The sequence below is a fragment of the Callionymus lyra genome, chromosome 9 (genome assembly GCF_982586985.1).
Source record: "Callionymus lyra chromosome 9, fCalLyr1.hap1.1, whole genome shotgun sequence".
Lineage (NCBI taxonomy): Eukaryota > Metazoa > Chordata > Actinopteri > Syngnathiformes > Callionymidae > Callionymus > Callionymus lyra.
Genome location: NC_141826.1, coordinates 7,529,289 through 7,554,811, shown reverse-complemented (window position 1 = coordinate 7,554,811; position 25,523 = coordinate 7,529,289). Strand labels below are relative to the sequence as shown.

Below are 25,523 nucleotides of genomic sequence, written 5' to 3'. Positions count from 1 at the left end.
ATGGTATGATGTCACAACTGGCCGCAATTATTTCTTCTCTATTAAATGTGGCCCTCATTCGAATGATCTGGACACCCCTGATACAAGGATTTATTTGTTACATTTCACATCTGTATCGGACTTATAGGCCAAATGCGTGGGATTTCCAATAAAGTAAGTGTCTCCATCTCCTGGCATTGTGGTACAGCAAAGTTGTGGACCTTCTGCTGCGTTACTGCCAGATACCGCATGAAGATTTGTTTATATGAGAAAAAGCTCTTGCTATGTTGGTTTCTAGTTTTATCTTCCTGGTACGGTCAAAAAGTCTCTCAGTACTATATGAAAACACTGTCTCTGACCCACTTCTGTGAAGCAAATCTGGTGATCACATGCACACTTACTTACTCCTGAGGATTGTTATAATAATAGCTTAAGAGTTCTAGTACACGAGTTATGATTATTTAAAATAAAAAAGATAATCAATTGACATAATGTAAAAAAGGTATTATAATGTGAGTGTTAACACAATTTGATCTGCATCATCTTTACTTATTCCATTAAATAATAATTATAACGACTCTTCATCCAACAAGAAAGGCACAAAACTTGATAGTTGAAGTCCATTAAAATATATAAAATTATACCTATTAAATCTCTGATGCATTAGAATGCAAATTCAATTGTAATCATCCATTTTAAAAAATACCTAATGGAATTAACAAATTATAAATAATATCTTCTAATGTGCATATATACAAACATTTGACGGACACAAAAGATATCTCTCTAAGACAGCTTAAGTCGCCACTTGCATTATTTATCTTCTGGAAGCTCTTTGCGTGCGTGATGTGGTGAGATAACATACCCTCTCCAAAACCAGAACATGAATTATGGAAATCAAGCCAAGTGTGGTAAATCAAGGAGGCACAAAAAATGTTCCATGATGTTTCTCGATCCATCCCACAAAACCTTGAGATGTCTATCTCAGCTAGCTTGAATGAGAGATCCTACTTACTGTTGTGTGAATCCATTCAAGCATTGGAATGTCTACATTTGTCAATAGCAGCAGCCTTGAAGAAACAATCTCTGAACCTTGAACCAATCAAAACTGTCGAAAACACTGCACCTGGAACCTACTTCCTTATCTCCTTTTCAAAATATGGAACTTCAAATACCTTCCACAAACGTGTACAAATTACCAGCTAACCAGGAATGAAACCTAAAAGATCACACTGAACTCTGTTTTAAAAACCTTGAAAAACATTGGAGTGATGATACTAAACATTGAAAAAAAAAAAAAAAGTATGAATACATTTTTTGTTTTGTTTTCCAACGTATTAAAGATTTGAGAAGATGCTGGAATGCAAATTGACTTTTGAAAGTTCGTTAATAGTTCTGAGGATTTATTGCAGTAATAAAAATCAAGAGTAAAATCTTTAAACAATATTTTGGACATGTATCAATGTCATAAATTCCTTGTGGATCATCCTCTTGGGGTTCAGCCATTATTTTCATCTGCAGTTCTTTGAAAGGCTTTTAACGAGAGTTTCTTTGTACAATGTCAATAAAAATCCATAAACTTGAATCGTAAATTCCTAAAATATCTGTATATTTTATAACAGACAATGCAATATTTAATACTTCAGCCATCCCTTCCCTCTTTTAATAGTTGTTTTTCATATTTCTGTATGAATAAATTATGATTTACTGAAAGAGGGCATACGCTAGTATATTCTCTCCATCGGTTACGTATGCCTCTTTACCAACTAAACTGACCAAGAAAGGAATTATAGTAAATGAAATAGAATGATATCCATCATCAATATGAATGAATTAGTCCTACATGACACAATATTTGATCATTGAAATAATTGGAGGTAACATTTGAGGAATCATACATAACCATGGTGTTATTCAAATGAAGAAAAGTTTCCTTTCATAGAAGCAAACTGCTTACTAATAAAGACAAACCACAGGAGACTTTTCAATGCACTTCTGCCCTTTTTAATAAATCCTCCTGCTGGGTTGTATTAATATGCATCAAAATGTATCTTTGAGGCGACGCATCATTACGTGGTTAAAAGATATTTCCCTGCCTCGATAGCATGAATCCTAATTTATCAAGGCAAATGGAATTAACCTTTCTCTTGAACAATCAATAGTTTATTCAACACCTTCTTAACTCATGCTAAAGGTTAATTGACACAGATTCAATTGGCAAAAAGTACAATTCTTTCATTCACCAGAACTACAGGCATTATTTGGCCTTTGTGCCAAGTATCATTAATTGATTTTCACGACAAAAAAGAAAGGGCATTTTTGGGGTTTCTTTCTATCAAAACAGCTACATATGCATGGCTCTTAACACCTTGGTTTCGGGAAATGTTTTTTTGTCCTACAGCAGCAAAACAAGCTCATTACAAGGGTACTAAAAAGTTCCCACTAAAGGCCAAACGGTGTCCTTCATAAATCTGTTTTTCAGGAAAATCACCTTTCAGCAATCAGACAAGACTTTACAGAGGAAGAGAAATGAACAAAAGCTGCTAAACCCTCAAGTCACACATGTTTTGAGTAATCCCCTTGTGTCTCAGGGGATGTTTCTTTTTTAAGTACTTTCGGCAAAATTCTGTTGTCCTATTGAACCAAAATGTTCTTAGAAGGAAGCAGGATGTTTGTTAAAGTGCACCTCAGGCTGAGGCTGCTCGTTCAGAATCAAATTTAGCCGGGTATTGATGCATTACGAGGAAGAAGTGTTAAAAACGGCATTGAATATATTTGTTAAATGAATGATTTTGAGTATATTTATGAGAAATCTGTAGGTCAGGTTTCCCACTCATGATATTACGATGCCCAGTCTGATCTAATATCATGGTGCTATAGCAGTTTAGTTCATCAGAGGCCAAATGATATAATGAACAGCAGCGAGAGGTAAAAAAAAAAATTAAAAAAAAGTTAAAGAAATAATAATTATAATCTAATAACTAGGCATCTTTAAGTTGAAATAGTCCTTAAGAAAAAAAAAATAACAAGTACAACATTAAATTGTTAGTTGGCTTGCAGAAACATTTCTATTTTCATGTTGCCACATTAATCTGTCCGGTAATTTTCTACAATCCTGTCGTTTAATTTTCTCAAGTTCTTTTTATAGTGTAAACAAAAAGCTGATACGAAAAAAGCTGTTGTGTGTACACTTCATTTTATTCAGACACCTTCATTTTTATGACAAATTTGATAATAAAACAAATAAATGTCTTACGCTTGAAGAATCCCCACAGCTTTCGTCATTATGCCATATAAAGGGTAGAATCGATTCAACTCGGTGACAAATTGACAAAGATATTATTTGAGTGTAGAAGATTTCTATTTCTGGAGGAAGCGCTCCTTCAAATATTTATCCGGCGGAATGTTTTTTAGCCCGTTGTTGTTGGTTTAGCAGGGTGGCATTACATTGGAACGGTTTCAATTCCTCATGGGCCCCATCACACAGGCTATATATTGTTTGTGCCTGCTCCTAAATTCCTCACAAATGACTGGAATAAAACACAGCTGAGTGATGTTGACAAGAAGTGTGTGTGATGTCTCGGATGCTTGCACACATGCGTGATGGATTATAAGGCACAAAATCGATTGTAATGAGGAAAATCTTTCCATCGGTTGCGCGAACAAGCCCGAGCCAACACGGTCGTTAATGAGACTATGCTGGAACGAAAGAATGGAGACAATTACATCCAGGCGGCGAGAGCTTGTAAAAAACTCAGCTCCAGATGTACCAGCAGCTCCCTTTAGCCTGTGTTCCAAAAGTGACTGTAGGAGGCAGTGGTAACTGACAGCACTCCTGAGTGTGTCTACCTTCTCAAGGGTGTCACTTTACATGACAGCCCCACATGTCCCATGTGTTGGGGGGCAGTTCACTCTGATGGTTGCGCTGCTGTCAGAAACTGAAAATGAACAAAGCTTAAACACCTTCGACAGATGGAACCAAATGTACTGCAAACATAAACTAGCAATACCGATGTCAACAACTTTGTGAAAAAACCTCAACTTGTGATTCAACAATGTCCCTTTGACAAAGAGCATGGTTTTCCCTGGTTGAACATGAATTTGACATCATTTTTATTTATAAAACATTTTTGCAGAGAGCGTGCACTTCTTTTTTGAGTAGTAAACAGGTTGACTCAAATCCTAAATTCTTGAAATAAAAGTTTCATGGTGCCAGTAAGTGTTCGTAATGGTATTCCATGACTATAATAATGCATTATATATGCAATATTACTAAATTTTGTTATACTAATAAACAAAAATGTATCATTATAAACTTTTTAATAATAATAAAAAGTCTTGTATATCTTGACTTTCTTTCTGGTAGACTCTTACACTTTCCTTCACCTCTTCCACCCAGCTTGAACGCTTTTCATCACCTCTTTTCTACAATCTCCACTGCTCTGCACTGTTGACCCTGAATACTTATCAAAACACATTGGTGATTAAAAAAGAATAAAAAGTAATTTATTTGGTAATTTCCATCTCATTTGCCATTTTATCAGTGAGCAATCTCATCCTGTTCTGTACCTGTAAGGAAGATTTTTATATTAGGGTCTTTCCAAAGCTCGAGTCATTACCAATTACCAAAAGTACAAGACAATTTCTACAATCTCTGAACTTAGGAAAATGTTGTCAGAACACCATCTGAAACTTGTAATCCATGCGTTTGTGTCTTCTCGTTTAGACTATTGTAACAGTTTAATTTTCTTATCGAAACAAGAAGGAGCTGTCTCGCCTGCAGTTAATACAAAACTCTCTACGTATAAATCTTTGGGGCCATCAGGGCTTACATATTTGCTTTGTGAAGGTGATCAAATACACTTGAAAAAGGCCAACCCAGAGCGTTTGGAATTCCTGAAATGATGACCTAAGTATGCAGTGGAACAGCACTTATTACTAAATAGTCTTCAAAGCTGGACCTTCTCACATTGTTTGAGCCTTATTTACTGAATTTTGAAAATGGCATCAACTCTATTGTTTCATAAAAAGGCCAACCACGAGAAAGTCGGCTGAAAAGAAATAGATAAGGCCAGTGATGTGAAAAAAAGCCTGTGCAATCAGTTATTAGTAAATCTACCAGCGTCATCACTAGTTTCCTTCCTTTGGGTAAAAAGAATAAGTAAGTCACAGCATTTTTGTATTTTCTCGTTGACACCAATGTGTGTATCATATAAGTTTCAGTTTCATAACAGGAAAACCACCACAGATGGGAAAAACACATGGCATTTTAGATTACATTTATACTAGGTACCGCATTATTGGTACCCATGAGGATAATACAATCTCATTATTCAACAAAGTGTGGCTGCATCTTCTGTTATTATGCAGCCTAATTTAGAGTATACACACTTTCACTTGACGCCCCAAAGCAACTGAAATATTTCTGTAATTTATTATAACGAAATATTATTATATCAGTTTTACTTACAAAACCCATTTTTCTTAATAAAAGTGGAAAATAACAAAATGATGAATAGGAATACATAGGACTTGTTTCTCGTCTTGCATTATTTAGCATTAAGGATTACTAAGATTTTTAGTTTGTTTTTGGCTCAAGTGCCAAGCAACCCGATGTTTTTTTGCCATTTACCCAATATAATGAATATTTATATAAGCATATTTATGCATTATTATGGCTAACCATATGGATTTGTTAAATTAATCAAAAATATCTTCATTTTTCTATCCATTCGCTGGACACTGTGTTTTGGAAAGTGTATTTATTGAGTACTTTATTGTGGTCGAGTGTTCTGCAGAGTAACAGGATGATTCTGCCGAAGACAAATGACATGACAATTAAAGGATTCCAGACATGCAGAATAAAATCTCTCAGTTGAGAACTCATTTAAATTGAAATCCAGCGCTGGATTACTGCCTTGTTTACCCGAATTAATTCGGAACTCATCTACATAATCTTTTGGTGTTTTCCAACAAAGTCAAACCATCAATTGAAGTCATCCCTCTGTTTCACATTTCTGTTTATTCTTTGGAGAGTCAAACGACTTTTCACGCACCAGGGTTTTTTTTTTGAAGTATAGGAATAAAAGAATTTTTTTGAGAGCATCAAAAATCCCCGTAAATAATATGTCAGGAGAAAATATATTACATTTAGTTGCATTAAATTGCACAGTTGCAACCGAGTTTCACTACCAGTTGGCTTTTCCGGATTCACCAAAATACTGAATATTTGCTGTGTGACTAAATTGCACAAGGCTAGATTATTTAACTAAGTGCCACGTATGTGTGCTTTGTTTCGGAACATATTATATATCAAGACAACTACTCAGTTTCTAAACATATTTGACACATTACACTAACAAAATACTTCCAATTTGAATCATACTAAGTATAGAAGTGGTAACAACCAGCCTTAATAGATAACATGAGTTGTTTTTTGGCATGAATGGTTATATTTAAATTATGTATTATACAATTAGATAAGCATTAATTTGTTTGTTATCAAAAAGTTAATGAAATATGCTATAGTAGCTCTATGGCTTCCCATCACCAACATTTATCCATTGGCCGGTTTTTACATTCAACATTGCAGTCGTGGCTGAAATTATGAAAATAATCCTTTTTTAATGTGGAATGAGTTTAATTGAAATTGGATTCAATTCCATCTTAAATTGGGTCGTCTGCAAACTTTTGGGGAGACGGATCTTCTATTTTATATACTGTATTTTTCAGACTATAAGGGGAACTTATATTGTTTTAATTTTAATAAATCAAAGATTATCTTGACAAATTGACCAAATATTATCCGGTGAGCCTTATGTATTCCTTCCGGTTCATCTTTCCCGTTTTATTTGGTAGATGCAAAACCTCCAAGCTAAATGTCCCAAATTATTTAGTGTCATGTATCACAAGTGTTTCACAGGACAGCCTGTTGCATTTGTTGTCAAATTTGAGGTCATATTGTCATTTCAGAATATGATTTGTCAAAAAATTATCAGTATTTTATCATTATTATAACTGTATTGTTGCAACATGCTCGAAATTTACTTTAACATTGTTTTATTCAGCAAAATAAATGTGTTTATAACAACAAAAAGTCAAATAAAAGCACACTTATAGCCTGCCTAAAGAAAAACACTCAAATACATATATTAAAACAATAGACATGATTTTAATCCAAGAAAAGATCATTATACCCCGAGAATATGCCTGTGTTTGAGGCAGAAGTCCAGAGGTTACGATTTTAAACATATTTTGAATACATTAAACACCTAATAATTACATTAAATGCCAAGGAAAATTGCTTTCAATGTTCTCTGAAATAATAATAAACATTGTTATGACCTAGGCTTAAATTGTGGCATGTATTTTGTGTATTATTCATCACCGATCACCATGAAGGTAAGGTATGTAAAACTGTAATTCGAAGTGGTCATTTAATCAACACCTCAAGATGATTAAAGCATTGACACGTCCACATGAATACGGCTGACTGGCTATGGCAGCCCCTGAAGGAGAGGACAAAGAAGAAGTTGAACGTCTAGGGACCATCACAAGAATGACTCCACCTCGTTCACATGCGTGGCAACACATCTGGAGCATGGTTCGGCATCTCTCATGTCGATCACGGACTGTTCTCTTTATCCACTTTAATCTATTGGATCAAACCTTTTGTTCCATCTTTCCATTCATATTTTAATTGCACCGCTCACACAGGTGACCACGTCATGATAGCAAACTGACTGACTCTTCTCTTCTCTCACTTCTCTCGGCAGCTGAGAAAACCTCGAGGTGTGATTCTGTTTTGATTGGCAGATTGTGCGGCAGAGTAACACACCGTCAGACACACCATCTCCGCGGAGCTGCTTCTCTGCTGTAGCTGTCTGACCTCCAAACAAGTCGGGCACACACAGCCTCAGGATAAGGCAGGCTAATCAAACTTTTTTTCAATGCAACACCAGCTCATGAATCATGCAACAATAACCTCCACGTTCATGTAATGCAAGAAAGACCATAACTAATGAGTCAGACACACGTCCTGGTTTTTATCGTGAGACGATACAATAGTGCAAACATAGTAAGGAGACCAGGGAGAAACCCAGGAGCAGCGATGCAATACTGGCAGTTGTTTTGACTGTACCTGCTGGCAGGCTGGCTCGCTTCCTTTTCTTGCTATTTTCGGCAGTGCTTTCAAGAGAAGGACACTCTGCCACAAGTGGCACGCTGGCGCCGTTAAAATGGAGAGGTTCGTTGTTTGTTGATGGATCAAAGGTCAGAGGGTTGAGTCCTGAAAGAGATACAATACACATGAAACATGGCTTGACATCAAGAGTAAAGAAAATGCCACTGATGTTTTAGTGGAGATCTTTGAAGCACTGTTTTCATTAATATTCATTCATTTAAAAACGACTACTATTGGGCTCTTGATGTAATAGAATTGCTAAGCAGTCTTCATAGTCAGCGTTTATCTGCGACGTTTACATTTTTGATTTTAAAATGTATTATATTGTCTTTTATGTATAGAGCATATTGTTGTATAACGCTTTCTTTAGCTTTTTACATCACACAGTTTTCTTGTCTATGGAGATGAAACAAGTATGTTTAACACAGAGATGCAGATCAAGTGCTTTCTAATATGCAATCGTATTAAAAAGACTGTTACAGGACCGGTCACACGTTCATACACTCTTGGTTCACACGCTGTATTCACACATACACTCTTGGATCGCACATGTAGGGAAGCCAAATCTGAGGGTGCCATTTCTGGAAAAATAAAGATACTCCTTCACGAAACTTCATCACTTCACCAGCAGAGGAAGAGCTCATGTTGTCATCATTATTAAAAAATATTATCTCCCATCCATAGGTGCTTTGTTTCTTGGTTTATTTTCCAAGTCCAAGTTGTGAATAACCATGTGTTGTCTGCTTAGTGTAGCAGCAATTCTTTTAAGAGCACTGTGTTTGTTTAGGATTCAGAGCGGGGACCTGGAGAGACTTTGGTCTGCGTTCATGAAAAATTCATGACACTTCTTTGTGCTCAGATTTGTTTTCCCTTCCACAGCACGTCTGAAGTGCAACATTACTGTGGATGTATCAGATGGATGGGGAACCTTTGTTGGCAAAGAATCAAACAGCCAGTGTTTTATATATCAATAACATTGGTATTGTTTGATGCTCTTTTTAAAAGCAGGATGCTTGGACAGTAGTCCAGATTTTTCACATCTATGATATTTAGTTACTGGATCAGATTGAAATGGCACTGTGTTGCACAAGGTTCAAAACCTTTCACCTTGTGAAACACAATAAAAATATAAGTTTTAAAGGGTAGGCAATATGAACAACAATGAAAAAGGTATTTGGTGGATTTCATTATATTTCAAACATAATTGCAATGGATATAAAAATACATTTTTCCTATAAATGTCTTATAATGACAACCATGCATCAACTGAAGCTGAGATATATTATTAACATTTTATATGCATTATACATATGCTATATTCCGAGCCAAACTCAAAGCCGATTTCTTGCAGAAAGAAAAATACAAAAGAAAAAGACAAACGTTATTAAGTTTTGATCGCATGTGTGTATCAAAAGACGGATCGTGTTTTCGGTACTCGGTACAACCGTAGAATTTGGGTCGGTGCCTTAAAATAAGTTAGACACTAAACTTAAGCAACAAGACATAAAAACTTTCGTACACATCAGATCCTGAAGCTAGTAATGGGTTGATGAAGATTCATAGAGCTGTATCCTTATTTAAAGCCAACCAAATAGCACTATTTGCTCTAAGATTAGTGGATTTAAACAGCTATTAACAGACATCAGTGATGTACCTACATCTGAAAAACAGGACTCCATGTAGCTTCATCAGCCCGTCCCCAAGTGGTACCAAAAGCTTCTGCTTAGCAAAAGGCAATGATGCTTTTATTTTACTTAATTAAAGATTAGTAAATGATTCCAGGAACCAGAACAACTGATGGAGTTTCTACCATTTAAACAGAAACTAAAACACACGTTTTTAAATTCCTTTTAAGGATATTATGTAATTGTAAAGTGAAAGCAAAAATAGATAGAATGGGGGTTGAAAACAAAAGCATATTTTTATCGGTGACACATTTTTGTCTCTCAAAAGATATATTTAAAATACCTGTTTGATATCAGGTATCTCATTTCCTAGGCTTTGACTGTTCAGGCACAAAAGGAAAGGTCATTATGGCTTGTAAAAAAAAAAAAAAAAGATAAAACGGCAATAAGAAGAAAGCAATTCACTTCCATGAACTGGTCTAAGGGGTGATGTGTTAAGAATTTAGCAGACACGACAAGTGCTTTTGCAGAAACTGCAGCCGAGGATGTTCCGTCTGACAGGACACAGTCTTTCAGACGCACAACCCCCCCTTTAGTTGGTCCCTGCTCAGCATCCATCTGTCAGACTTTCTTAAAAGACAACTGTTAACAGCCTGGCGAGTGAAATCAAACTCATTACAGTTCCAATGTTAAGCATCACAAACAGAATTAAACAGTTTACCTTGAAGTGGACAGTCTTGTCGTCACTAACTTCCCAGAGGAAAATAAAGAACATCTATTGGAATCGTCTACATTGATCTTAATCATCAGTGGGGAATATAAAACACGATGGTTAAGATCAGTCAGTTTCAATTGCATTTTTTGGATTTTCATTTTGTTTTTTTGCCACAAATGGAAGCATAACTTGCCAAGGAAATGTGATTTATCTTCCTTTGAATCCTCTTTCTGATCTAGCTTTGATCCTAGCTTCAAGAGTGACTCAGAATGCCAAATAAATATAGATACAATACATCTGATTTGTCTATATACAGTATATAACGAAACATTTTTAATAAAAACACTTTTTCGATGCTGTTAAAAACACATAGATTATAACCAAAATACAGCAAAAGTGGTTTGCAATTTTTTGCTACCCCTTTTTCTAACCTTTCGTTTTAACTGGACACACTTTATTTATATTAACTTTAGTTGTTGCTGTTTCTTTTTCCATGTCATGTGATCTGTAACACAGCTTTAAGTTGGATTAAAAACCACAGTATGTGAATAAATAATCATTTTTGTAGTATTCCAAATCCCTAGTTGGATTCAACCAAAAACTGATTTAAATCAACATGACAAGAAAACAAAGGTCTGGTCCAGAGTGCTGGTCCACTAAAATAGATCTTAAAAAGGTCATTTGCACCGTCAACCATGTTGCTTGTGTGACTGAAGGTTGATGGATGGTGTATTTATGTTTCAACATCTGGCCAGAGGTTGGACTGATGGTTGAGGGAATAATGTGCCGGCATAGGGGGTGAAAACAGGAGGGGGACGGGTGTGGAATTGTGGTGAACAAAATGAAATCTCGGGGGGGAAAAAGTACAATTTGATGTAATTTTAAATTGAATGTGACAAACCTTTTGATATAAAAATACAATTTTGAACATGTGTAAGCTGTGTTTCTACTCGGAGTTACAGAACTGCTAAACCCAATAGCTAAAACATATCAGCCAAAAAACTAAACCATTTGGCAACTTGTATTTAAATTTGTTTCATACAAGACATTTTATATAAATGCTAGAAGATGGGATGCTGTAATCTATTTAAAATGGCCCCCAACTATTCTGAGATCTGCGAACAATCCATCAAAAATAAAGGACACGTATGACCCTATATCTAACTTCTTAAGCTGCCTTGCTAACTTTTTTAACTACATACTTTATGCACTTAAAAACATTTTTATTTGTTTATATATCAATAAAGCTTGTTTAGTTAGTTAGATATTACCACTACCATTAAAAAAATCTGTTTATTTGTAAATCAACTGTATTATGTTGATGCTTGTTGGCTTCATATAATTTGTGTCATTATGAGTTCCACTTAAATAAATTTGGTCAACGATACTATATAAAACTTTTGCTAATCATTTGCTGAAATCTCTGACCCTGCTTAAAAGCCCATTGGATGTTTGCGTCCATTGTTATCAGAGTTAAAGTCAAAGAGATCACCATCAGATTAGTCTTGCAGGTCACATGTCACGGCAGGATTGCACTCAGACACTCAGGCCACATTGCAATTACTTAGTGGTCGTGCGACGGATCACATCCAAGTGACTGTCACAGACGATAACTCATGGCTCTGTTGTACAACAGCTGGCAGTTCTAATCACTGAGGCTGGAATTAGCCTTCAGTCACCTGAAAGTTTTCTGATAAAATGAAGTCATCGGATCTGAAGTTCTGCTAAAGAAAGATGGCGATCATAACAACAAAATTGCATGCCGCTCTATTTAAAGCACAGGGTGGCATTAGGACATGCTGGGAACACTGGGGTGAGACCTTGGGTTCCGACTTCAACTGTTCTAAAAAGAGAAACAAACAGTGACACCACTGGTTTGCTGGCACATGCTATGACATAAACAAGACATCTGATTGATGTGGCTCAGCAATAGATGGTTTAGAGTTTCAAGCGGTTGTGGTGTCCTCATGAGCCAAGTAAAGAGCCTTCTACATCCTGTGTATTATGGCAGAGATGAACTGGATATAGATAAAGTTTAAGGTTTACTCTTCTTCTATAAATATAAGAATTGTTTTCCTTTTTAAATAGATATACTTTAATTTCCACAGTTGGTCTAAAGTTTGTACCAGACTTCTCATCCTGCACATCCAACCTAGAAGGGTCCTACTTTAATATAAGACATTTGTAAATCAACTTAAAACGATAGTTATATTTAGAATGTAAGAAGAAGGGTGAGAAGTTTTCGATTAAATGCTAATAAAAAAACAATGGAAAAGGTCATGAAATCTTTGCCTAATTGAACAAGTCATGGAAAATATGTGTCAGAAAGTAGGTGGTGATACAAAAATGAATATTTAAGGAACTTTCATATTTTAAAATAGTATGGAAAACAGCTGGTTCTCAGATTATTAAGAATTAAAGAAAGCTCTGACAGGATTGGCACAAACGAACATTAGCTAAAATTAGGAAAGAAGATGCCAACGCCGACCCTTGTTAATAACAGCCAGCTCAATCCGGCGATCTGATTGGTGTTCATCAGAGGTGTAATAACCACATGAATGGCTATGTAATCAAATGCTTTAGCAAGCTCTCATATCACTTTGCATCCCTAAAAAGAGCGTTGACCATATTAACGTTAATGTTTAGTCACACATGAGGAATTTTGGCAGCCTCTATTTCAGTTTGCAAACTTTAATTTTCTCTTTATAGATATTGAATAATTATTTAAGAAAATGGAATACAAGAAAATGCTTTTGGGAATGTTGAAAATAAGTTTAGTAAGAAAGTGGAGACATTTTTAGGAGACTATTTTTGCAAGTGGATAGCAATTATTTCTGCACCACCACCATATAAGCAACTCCTAAATTATTCCTCTTGCCAGTCTTGCAGCTTTGGACTATTTAAAAAAAACATTATTTGTTCAACAGCCAATGCCAAAGACACCAATTAGGCTGAATATCAGAAGAAGTATCTCTGACTATTTCAGAATGAATTATTTTTAATAAACTCAGATCTGTAAAGATTAAAATATTCTCTGTTGTTGTCTATTGACATTCAAGATTTTTCCTAAAAGAATAAACCAGGATAAGGATGATATGAAATGTGTTCTTGATCAATATTTTGACTCTGAATACCTCCTTGTTTGATATGTATATGTATAAAGAACCAGTCGTAAGCATTTTATGACTATTCATAACAGCAGAGACATGGAAAGAATGTCTCCTTGGTTCCCCCTTTGCCTGAGGGGAACCCACTGTAGGTTAATTTATTTTAATCTCTAATAAACTCACCGGAAATCTTTGTAATCCCCTTTTGTTTAGTCCAAAGACCTTGCCCTTTTCGGTAAGACCAGAGAGAGTGTTTTTCCAAAAAGTGAACACAGCAGTTAATAAGGTCATGTTGGCTTACTGGAGGATTTAAAATCACTTTAAACAAGTGCATGTAACGTTCATCTTATGTGAAGTTCTGCTTCCATAGGCGCTGAATAAACCAACCCAACAACCCAGACAATATGAAAGATTGTGGTGCGAGAAACGTTACGACTATTGGACTCGCTAGGAAGTGATTGATCTGTCAATCAACACTCGGAAAAGCTTATTTTAAACTGTCCAGACCGGGTTCCGTTTGAGAATCATTTCTGATGCGGCGTTTTTCAGCAGAAATGGATTTCACCGGGGTCATGCTGGGGAGCAGAATATGTCAGAACAGCTGACAATGTTCGACTCGGACTCACGTTGATAAATGAGGGGGGGAAAAAAGCCTCTGATTTGGGCTGGTTAAACTGCCTTCTCTTAATCACATTCCAGTCTAATAATTTAATAGACTTTTAGGTTTCTGTAAGTTTATTGTTTGTTGAAGTTTATAAAACATCTCTAGAAGTTTAAAAAAATATATATTTTAAAAAGTTGACTTCTCAAGATCTTCTTAGAAAAGCCTCATTTGGAGATCTTTTTATATTGGGCTCCTTAGACACTGTAGACACAATGAAATCTGACTTGATGATGGAGGTCGACTTGCAAGTCTTCCTGAAGAGAACAAATCACGAATAAAACGCCAAGTTGTAGAAAGGCTTAGCTCTTGCAGCAATTATCTGCTTGTTATGTCTCTCAATTGTGCAATAGTTATGTCTTCTCTCAGGAATCGATCATTTTTTTCCTTGAAGTTGAGGTGCTTGAGGTAAAAGTTAATGAATGGCCACTTTGTTGAATCATTGAATCAGGAAAGAAAGTGTAATTTACAAGGTTTTTTTTAAGATTAAAATTGAAAGGTGCCATGAAGGTTTTTTAACTTTAAGATCTTAAATATTTCGTAACATCTTTTTTTTAACTTCCTAATATCTTTTCAACTTCATATCCCCTCTGAGTCATAGTTTTCCATCTCTGCTCATAAATTCAAAATATTATTTTATAACACCAGCTTTATTGTCTAACTCATTATCAATCACAGTCAGCAATTATACATAACCACTTTGTAAATAGACTAAAACTATGGAACATTTGTGGGAATGGTCATTTTTGTACAAATACTTTCCTGTTATTAAGTATTTGACAACTTCAGAATATCTGCAAAGCAAGCTTTATTTAGGTTCTAGAAAGCGAGCCTTCACCTTGTCAGCACACTGCGCATCAGATGGTCTTCTGCTTTTCAAAGGGTGGAAGATGAGAGGCACTATCCCCTGGTGTGTCAATTAAAAAAAAAGAATAGGTGGGTTTACATTTGTATTGTTTGTCACGTAGAAAAATCTTCTTCATGAGCTTGCTCATCCAACGAGAATGAAGAGATAATTGCAATCAAATCTGCATGCTAATGCGTCAGACCAAACCTAGTGACAAGACGAGTGATATCTCACCACCCTTCTCACAGACACTTTTTAATTGAGTGTTTACAATCCGTAAAATTTAAGTAAGCGCTGGCTGGTCAGTAAGAAAACAACCAGATGGCTATATGTTTTTGTCGAGTAAACCTTTATGGTTTATGGAGCGTTGTGTTGCTGTTTACGCAAACTGATTAACAGTAAACAGACATGGTGTTTAACTTTAAGTATCAAAAGACGTTCATCAAGCTGCTATAGGAAGAGGTAGTCTGTGGTTGATCTGCTGATTAAACTTCATGATATATGCACTTTTTAGTTACGGTACACACATCAGACGAGTGAGGGAAGCTAAAAGACGGTATTAGAAGCTGATTGCTGATTTGCACCATGACGGCAGACCACTTGTTATAGCAAATACACAAATCAAGAAGTAGAAAAAATACATAACGGCTCATGTGTTAGAGAAAGAAGACATGTGGGATTAGGGCTGGGGGAGGATGGTCAAACTACCATATCAGGTTGTTCTTTTTTTATTATTAATTATACTTTATATATATATTTTAATTATATATCCAAGAAAGTTTTTTAAAGGGCAACTATATGCTGGTTGTCCGATCACAACCACTCTGCTGTGATTGGTCAAGCATCAAGGGTTGTCACTGCACGTCATAAATACTGGCAGTCTCCACCTCCAAGGGACAAAGCGCGGGCATCATTCCAGCTGGCTGGTGGAAGAGTAAAGCCCATTACATGGAGGAAAATTACTAAGAATTAACTTGAAAATATATGTATGGAACATTTTTATCATGTACAAAATAATTTATAAATTTAAATTTAAATAAATAAAAAATTAAATAAAATAAATTTGCATTATCAATAATTGCACAACAACCAGATCCAATCCACTCAACAAGAGTTCAATAATTGGGAATCATGTGTACCATGATTCAGAAATAGCAGTTCAGAGAGGGATTCTTGAGAAGGTGGAATGTAACCACGTTTGTCGTCTCCAACCACTGCTCGCCCCTTTTTCTCATTGGTAGTGCCTTTAACGTCCTGAATGAACATCTGACTGTTAACTGCAGACGCAGTTGTGGGTGTGTAGGCGGTGGAGTTTCATGAATTCCTTATACTCACAACGGCGTTTTCGGCTCAGTTGGTGAAGCGAACAACTTGCGTTAGGTCAGGAAGTTGTGAACAGTATATTAAAAATGTATATAATAATGAAAATGAATACCGTGTTTTGGTACAAACTGGTATACCTAGCCTTTGTGATTGGCAACGTTGTCACAACTTAATAATAAACGCACCTATGCATTGTGTTGTTGTTTACCTGAACATTATTTATGACTGATAAAATGCCTAATTAAATGCTAAATAGCTAACCGTTTTCTTCATTCTGGTTTCATTCACATTTCATTCGCAGTCACTCAAACATGCAACGAAACATGAAACCCCAAAGCAAAACCCGACACACACTCCAAACCCATCAGAAGTGCCTGTAAAGGATCAGGCAGTTTTGTCTCTATTGTCCTCGGTAAGAGCAGACTTGCTAGCATTTGGAGCCGCTAGTGCAACAAACAACATTTAGTCACACTCGAGTGTGTTAATGGGCCCCGTGGCACTAAATGCCAGCATTCATTGTCTGAAGTCTTGTTGTTTTGTCACTGGAAAATGGGACGCAAGGTGTCTTGTGTGCCAGAAGGAATTATTCAGCGAAGCAAGGGATAATTCTTTTGTAATGATCCGGGAGAAAGTCTGCAAGAATAAATTCTGTGTGCTGAGGCAGAGAAATTTAAGGCATAAATAAAACAAAATCGCTACCCTTTTGTATTCATCTCAAAAACAACATCTTTGTGTCTGCGGGGAGGTTGGTGTCAAAACAGGTCACAATCAGTCAAGTAAACAACCGCTTGGCAACAAAATGGTTTACCTGATTTATTCAAATTATCTTGTGTTTTTGCTCTTGAGCATTGATTTTTTTTTTGTTTAATATCCTCTTAAGTCGTGCACCTTGTAATTTGCAGTGACACAGACAGCTGTTATTTTAACAATGCTCACATCCGAGCTGCAAACAAATGATTAAAGTTTTGTTGACTCAAAGGAATGTGTCCGTACACAAACCTGGACTTCCAAGTTAATTTGAGATTACGATTATTTAGAAAATGTGATTACGAATGATGATAAATATAAGGATTTTGAGGTTGACAAAGTTGATCAATTGTTATAATAGTAGCAATAAGCAAAATGAAAACATTTTTTCTGGTTACAAGCATGTCAGAATAATGCAATGCAACGTAACCTCTGTTGCCAAATACTGCATGTGCATTTGTTTACAAAACCAAATAAATGCTCATGATGGTGGTTTCCATGTTAACTTCCTGGTAACTTCAAAATAGTCCTTTCAGTACTTCAGTCATTATAGAAATTAATGCAACCTCTCTCTCCACCCTGCAGCTAAAAATAAGTGACAGCCTCATGGGTACAAACTGTAGCCAATTTCAAAGTTTTGCTTTAAGGGACAACCTTAAACACTTTTTTGTTTGTTTTTCATTAATTCTTTTCATGATGATATAATAACAACAATAATACTATCCGTTAAAAAGTTGAACATACAGGTGATACAGTAATGGAATTTCAAAATGATATATTCAAATACAAAATAAGTTATTAAACTATTTGGGGATTTAAACTACAACAAATATTTTTACATCTCCTACATTGTATTTGTCATTGCTGTGAAAATGTATCTTAACAATCTATGCCTCGTTGTAAAAGCGAAAGCTTTCACAAGCATAAAACTTGGATATTGATAAACCATCTCTTCATGGTAGAAGAATTGGTTAAAACAGCCACATGCTTATATGTGGTTTGTAAAATCAGTTGGAATGCATTACCGTACAGAACATAAACGCCATACAACACGAGTAAGCTTTACATAGAGTGGTGCTATCTGTATCAAATCAATATTCACAGGATGAGATTGGCACTTGGCACTCATATAGCTCTTGTTGGCCACTTTGTTTATCAATTCTTACGACAGCAGCTACAACATTTTTCAATGCCAGCAAGTTTGATTGTGTATTCTCTATGCTAGATAGACAAATAATTACTGTCAAATAAGGGTCACATGACTTTCAAGAGCTTTCGTGTCACGAAAGAGTCTCTCTTCAAGACAAAAGTATTAAAGATATTTTGTAGAAGAAATGTAGGCAACAGAGGGAAAAAAAAAATATTATTAATTTTATTATATCCATCTATCTATATACAAACAGTAAATGTTCTTTTTTTTATGATACTCCAATGCATCAGTTTTTATTTATTTATTTTTATAATGAGGTGTGATCGACTCTGTAGACAAGTTACAACAAATAAGTTGCAGTAACCTAAATTAATTGGCAGCTGTTTATTTGGCCAATAATTCAGTCCACCAAAACGTTGGCTAAAACAGAAGACTGCATTTCACAGATTTGCTTTAAACCATGGTTCAGTTAAATTAATGTGACAGATTATACAGCCATATTATATACAGTCTATGGCAGGGCTTTAGCCTAATCACCCATAAATAATGAATGCATTTTCAAAAACCAGATCAAACTGCAGCACTTTCCGCCACTTTTCGTCATGGACCGAGTTTAACTGTAAGCCAAGGAGTGACAGTTAAGATAATGCAACATGGCCTTCTCAAAAGAACGTAAAGTTGACATGGTAAACAGATGATTCACATAGAATGGAAGAAATGTCTACACGCAAAGCAAAGGCTGTAGGTATTCCAATTTTACCTTTTGTGCCATGATGACAATGAGTATAACATGTGGAGACACTTAGCTGTTACCATTTAGTTACGTATGCTTATTTTGAACATTGCGTTAACATCTGTTTGTCTAACATTTAACAGGAAATACAATGTAGAGGGGTTAACTGTGCTGCAGGCTGGACTTCCATTTGAATATCTGGCCCCCGGAAATTTTAGTTGAATAGGTTGAATGGTTTTTGCATCATTAGCTGTTGTAGTAAAGTATGATCATAACGCGCTAATAAATTCTATTAAACTTCCCATCCAATGCTGCTATGTAAGTCACGAGTGTTAGGCTATTAAAGCATTATGAATCAGTGTCCTATCATTTTGAGGTCAGTAGGTGGCGCCCCTCAGCATGAAAATTATGTCATGATGTGGGTTGAGGGAAAAAAAGGATACTTAATTCACTAATAATTACATGTAATTCAGTTATTTAAGTAATTTTGTAAAGTTTATATAACTTTATTCTCTACATAGATGCTAATTTTCCTCCTTGACTTCACGTAGCACATGTTCATCGTTGTATTACTGATCGCTTGATTAAAAATAAAAAATAAATGACACAAGCAAGAGGCTTTACAAAAGCATGCATTTGCTGGACCTCATTTGAGCCGACTTAAGCTCAAAATAATTCATTGTGGCTTAAAGAACAGCTGTCAATTCAGTCCCCGAAAGTAGTTGAAGATGATTTTTTTTAAGTCTCAAAAGCTTCCATGAATGCTAGAGAAAATACCTTTCCAAATCCTTGATAAATCTTTCCATTCTGACCAGTGTCAAGAACGAATGTGGCCCGACCCGTCAGTCTTGAGGAATCAGATGACCATCTGCGGCCTCTTTGAAATCAGTCAAAGAAGAATTCCCAGCTGTTCGCACACCCTAAGCCCTATGCGCTGACTGATGACCTTAGCATTATTGGAATAATGTTTGTTCTTTCTCCCCAATGAGGCAGTTGCAGACTGATGGTGACTTTAGCCCTAAGAGAGGAAATGACATTTCGGGACAGTAAATGGCCTGGTCATGAAAGCGGTGGGGATAAAGGCAATTAAACAGTTCATGGATCACACTTATGCAGCTATAGAGGAGTCAGCCGAGCCCAGAGGAGGCCATTGAACCAGTGTAATGAATGAAGCGTACTACATCCATTTGAGGATATATCCATTAGCACATCTGAACGACTGACCAAATGCAAAGTCAGAAGAAAATCAGAAGAAAATACTGCAGTGCACCACTTCCTTGATTCAATTAAGTGATTCCTTGGTTAAAAGGAGATTTCAAATACTTCTTTAATATGATTTCATTCTGCTCAAGATGATGCATGAAAGCCCCTTCCTAAAAAATGACTAAACCAGCATGAATGTTAACATTTATTAATATCTCTTTGCAAAACACCAATCATTACATTAACCATAGATTAGCAACACGTAATGACCACAAGAGTAATTATGACATTCAACAGTTTATTTAAAGATTAGAAAATGATGAATGAATCATTAAAAAAAAGTTGATAAAAATCTATAGCCATGAAGGCGCTGAGAAAACCACATCCCAAGGGCAGCTTAAGCTTTTCTTTTTAAATGTCAGCAAACAGCAGAATCCCCTCTCTAGTTCAGATCCCAAACATCAGGCATCGAGTCTTACTGGGACTATTGTAAAATCACTTTTGTCTGGAAAAGATTTGATGAAAAAGTACATTCAAAGGGAACATGTTTTGTTATTTTGATGTCAGAGCCAAATATACCCAAGCTTGGTATATTCCAGATGTTTGTGGGTGAGAGGATTACTTTCAGGATTCATGTTTGGTCTCATAAATAACAACAATGCATTCTTAAACACTCTGGTACAGGTTTGGGAATCAGCCAGTGTATGTTGTAAAAAATTTGGATAATTTTTAACAGATAGATGGGTCAACGTGATGAAACATATTCTTAAGAAAACATTAGGGTCAAACAAGTGAAACTAGTTTGGATAAGCCCCTTTGTGTCTTGCAGGCACTATTATTTACGCCATCTACTTTTCAACATGACATGCTTTTAAAGTTGTGTATTGGCAATAATGTGGCATTACAGCACATATCACTATACAGGGTCAACAATTTGATATATTATGAAGTGGGAACAAGTACATCCGTAGTATAGCCCGAGTACTTGACTCTGTCATTGCAGAATTTACAGACCGCATGATCTTGATGACAAAATACAATAAGCAAGATAAATATATCTTGACATCAACTTCAAAAGCTGCTGGAGTCAACTGTATCCTCCCGTCTTCAGGATTTCTTTGTACCTTTAGCTTTGGACGACTAATGCCTCCCACCATGTAGAGAAATTGCTGTGAATATATGCATGTTAATTGTAAATTAAAAATGAATTTATTTTATTTTAAACACACAATATTATTTTCATTACTAGATGTATTGTTATATATATTTAAGTTTTGGTAAAAACAGAGCGTGTTCACTGCACTGCTTACCCTTGAGTGGGCTATTCCAATGAAAGAAGTTATGGCTGTCAGGTGAAATGACTGTGAAACTGAAAGATAGCTTTCAACTGCATCCGCAGCTTTCAAGCAGTTTTTTTATGGACGTTATAAACAATGGTCTCCATTCAGTTCTCAACTGACAGCTTTGCATAAATAGGCTGGAAACGGCTATGATCGACTCAAAGCCTATAATGGTTTGAGGGATATATAACTGGATATTTCCCATTGATCAAAATGCAATATGAAGCTGAAGCATAAACGGAAATTTCCACTTTGAATGGAGCATTTGTACCGATGGGCACGTTCATTCAACAACCATAAACCATGGGGAATTCTCAGCAGAGGCTTTGGGATTTGACTCATGTGGAAACTATTAAACATTATTATCTCCATCAGACTTTAAATGCTGGTATATACCTGGGCTGGAGTTCCAGTTTGAAGTTCCTTTAGTTACTTAAAAGATGAAATATTTGATCTTTCAAACAATTTGAAAGATGTTTACATAACAAAATGAACTTTTTTATATTCGTTTTTAGGGTTGTAGGGAACGTATGGAAATGGTGGTATGTCGCGGTCCCTTTTTTCACTATACTGTATTGATATTTGACAGTTACAACTTTTTTTAAGAGTAAAGTTATCTGTAAATTTTGCCACAACAGAGTCAAGTATTTGGACAATACTACAACTCTATTCTTGTTCCTACAGTATTACAATACATCGCAATATATTATAATGTTGTCCCCGTTTCATGATAGGTATTGTTTTGCCAATTGTTGCCAATACACACCCCTACTATCTACTGCACATCCGTTCTTTGGGCTTCAACACAACTGTGAACTTGGAGTCCGCTGTATCTTTAGTTTTTCCCAGATGTCCCAAAACTTCCCATAGTCACGTACGTTGTCTGTCAGTAGCAAAAATACAGCCCATTTTCCAGACAACAACCGTTTTCACTCTTTTAACAGGCCCAGCACCAAACAAAGATATTGAAAATGTGTGCAGCACGTCACTCATCCACAGAAAAGCAATTTCACACTGACTTCGCCCACACAGCTGCTAAACAAACCCTAACACCCTTAGGTGTTCATCCCACCTTGTTGTCACTTCAGCCATCTATTTTGGCAAAATTGATTTGCTTCATTAAATGTGTATTTTTCCTGAGTGATGCTGAGGAAGTGTCTCCATCCTTCCAGTTCACTTGGTTCACTGTTGGCTAACGAGTGTCTGGTCCGGCCAGGAGACTGATGGTGACAGGTCTGCTCTTTAAAGCCTTTTGAAAACCATCTTGCCATCGGCTGAATTTGAGCAGTAAGCTCCTCATACAAACAGTTCCTACTTTTGGTACATCTCTCGTTACAAACCAACTTCTTCGGGCACGACACAGTATGATACAAATCTCTTGCTGGGAATAAATAAACATTTGTTGAGCGTTCCGATTGCAAAACATTTTGAATTAAGATGCTATATAACTGGCTTGAATTTCAAATGTTCTATCAAATAAAAATGGTAACAGTGGATGTTCACGTAAGAGACATCGTTTGTAACAAATATAAATGCAGTGATGAGTTTTTAGAGACATGTCTCTCGTTCAACATTACAGAAAACTGACCAGAAACTGTTTCCTTCAACTGAGAAAAATCTCTAAATTTAGGAAAACGTTGTCAGAGTATGATCTGGACCTTATAATCCATGCGTTTGTGTCTTCTTGTTTGTACTATTGTAACAGTTTGTTATTATGTCTTAACAAGAAGGAGCTGTCACGCCTGCAATTAAATCAGAACTCTGACCCGCTCTAGTAGAAGAACTCACATTTATCGGATCCTTAAATCTCTTCACTGGCTGCCAGTGGAAATCTGGAAAGGAGCCAAGAATTCCATAGAATACCAAATGTTCGTAGCATGTAAATATGTATCAAACGTCATCTTAAAATATATTGAACGGTTAAACACTAATAAAAAAAACTAAAAATGCACTTTTCTTTCAACCCTTAAGTTGAATCTTGATTAAAAACCATATCAAAAAAAGGTTTTTTTGTAATTAAATGAAATTAACAGAAATCTGGTGTTTTATATCTTTTACAAATCATACAGAAAATGTTTTAAAGTTTGCGAATGTGATCAATAATATTTTCATTTGCAAAACAACCAGTGGTTTCTACCTACATAAATTCCCCTAAATCATAGAAAAGGCATCAATTATCCCCAACAGCAATGAACACCAGTGTGTTGGCAAAAACAGTTGGACCCTGGACAATCCACACTATGTAACCTCGTTACCATATTTTCAGAAACATCGATTTACACGGGCCACGTTAACTTTGATGAACAATGTAGCAGTGGTGAATGATGCCTCTTAAAATGTGCTCTTGTAATCCATCTAACAGACAAAAAGCGATGCAGGGAAACAATTAGGATGATGGATACATCCAAGCTGAGAATATTAATGTCTTCTTAATAAGCTGTCACCATGCGATGTGCCAATGAGACACCAGATATCCAAGACCACCACAGTAATGAAAGCCCAGCTCTGAAAAGGGTAACATGAAGTAAGTTGAGTAAACAAGATGAATCCCTACTATTAACAGAGTCTGCAGGCTCTCCTGCCACTCCACCATTAATTATCTGGCCTTATGAGAAGCTCAGGGGAGAGAAACTAAGCCTGGAAGCGGCATTCACCGAGCAGACCTCCCCATTTTAATTACCAAGACGAGTCAAACAATTGAAGCCTCTGTCATGCAACTATAGATGTTGTTGTTGTTGTTGTTTTTAAAGACACACAGTCACAGTTAAATCTTGATTAATGAGTTGGGTCACCAATCTTTTTTAAAGGAATAAATGAATGTTATAAGAAAGTGTCATCCTTGGTAGATTGATTTTTTATGTTAGATGAATACTTTCTATCACATCAAGCCACTTCTTTTATAATCAGGTACGTAGTTACGTCATAGGCAGATCAGTCCAAGCAGTTCATAAAGGGATGAAAGTCTCAGCAAGGAATTAAATCGATGATTAATACGTTGATTTAAAAAAAAAGTTAAAACATTTACCGATATAACCTGGAATCACCAACAACTCACATAATTTATCTTGTCTTCTACAATATTGTTGTTATTATTGTTGCTGCACTTATTGTAGTATGTCGTTTTGAAATGAAACATCTTTTTAATTCTGCTATTTCTTAAAGCACTTTGTGAGCACTGCATGTCTGGAAGTTTATATCTAAATACATGTTATTACTATAATCATAACCATACCATAACACTATAGATGTGTATAAACTTGGGTTGTCAAAAGTATATAAAATATGTATTGATACCAGATCCGATACTCATTATCGGAAGTATCGATACCAGTTTATTAATATTTATGTAAAGCATTCAACTTTGGTTTTATAATACATATTTAAAATGTGGTTATGTCTATTGTTACATTATATAACAGAGGTTAAATTTCATTTTGCAATGTTATGTCATTTTGTTAGCCAAAAATCAATTTGATGAGCCAACAATGTGATAATTCAATTTGCCTTCTTGTCATCATTTTTACATACAACTATTTTTTTACAATAGAAAAGAGATATGTAAGACATTTTTTGTTTTTTTGCCAAACCATAAACTAGCAAAATCAGTGTATACCTCTACACAACATTAAGTGAGCCAAAGATTTTTAAGAGCAAAAATGTCCCAAAAATATATGTTATTTTATGTAAACTATATATTAAAAATGTGCAAGAAATATTTATATACAATTAACAGGATAATATTTACAGCTTTTCATTTGATTTTGGTGTTGAAATTAAACTTCTGGTGACTAGATGGCAGCAATCATTACGCTCTCCACATTTAAAGGAATAATCCTGTGTGATCACGGTGATGACTGATGAATAGTGGATAGTATACAGCTGTGTCCAACTGCTTTCAAAGATTGTTTTGT

General features: G+C 35.7%; 1 protein-coding gene across 2 annotated transcripts in view; it reads right to left on the bottom strand.

Annotated features, from left to right (window-relative positions):
* The window catches only part of enox2 (ecto-NOX disulfide-thiol exchanger 2), a 161,279-nt gene that overhangs the window by 83,509 nt on the left and 52,247 nt on the right, over nucleotides 1–25,523 (bottom strand). For both annotated transcript variants that reach the window (XM_087799682.1, XM_087799683.1), the window contains one exon: nucleotides 8,120–8,266. In XM_087799682.1, coding sequence (XP_087655808.1) covers nucleotides 8,120–8,266 — 147 coding nt within the window. The remainder of the gene's footprint in view (nucleotides 1–8,119; nucleotides 8,267–25,523) is intronic.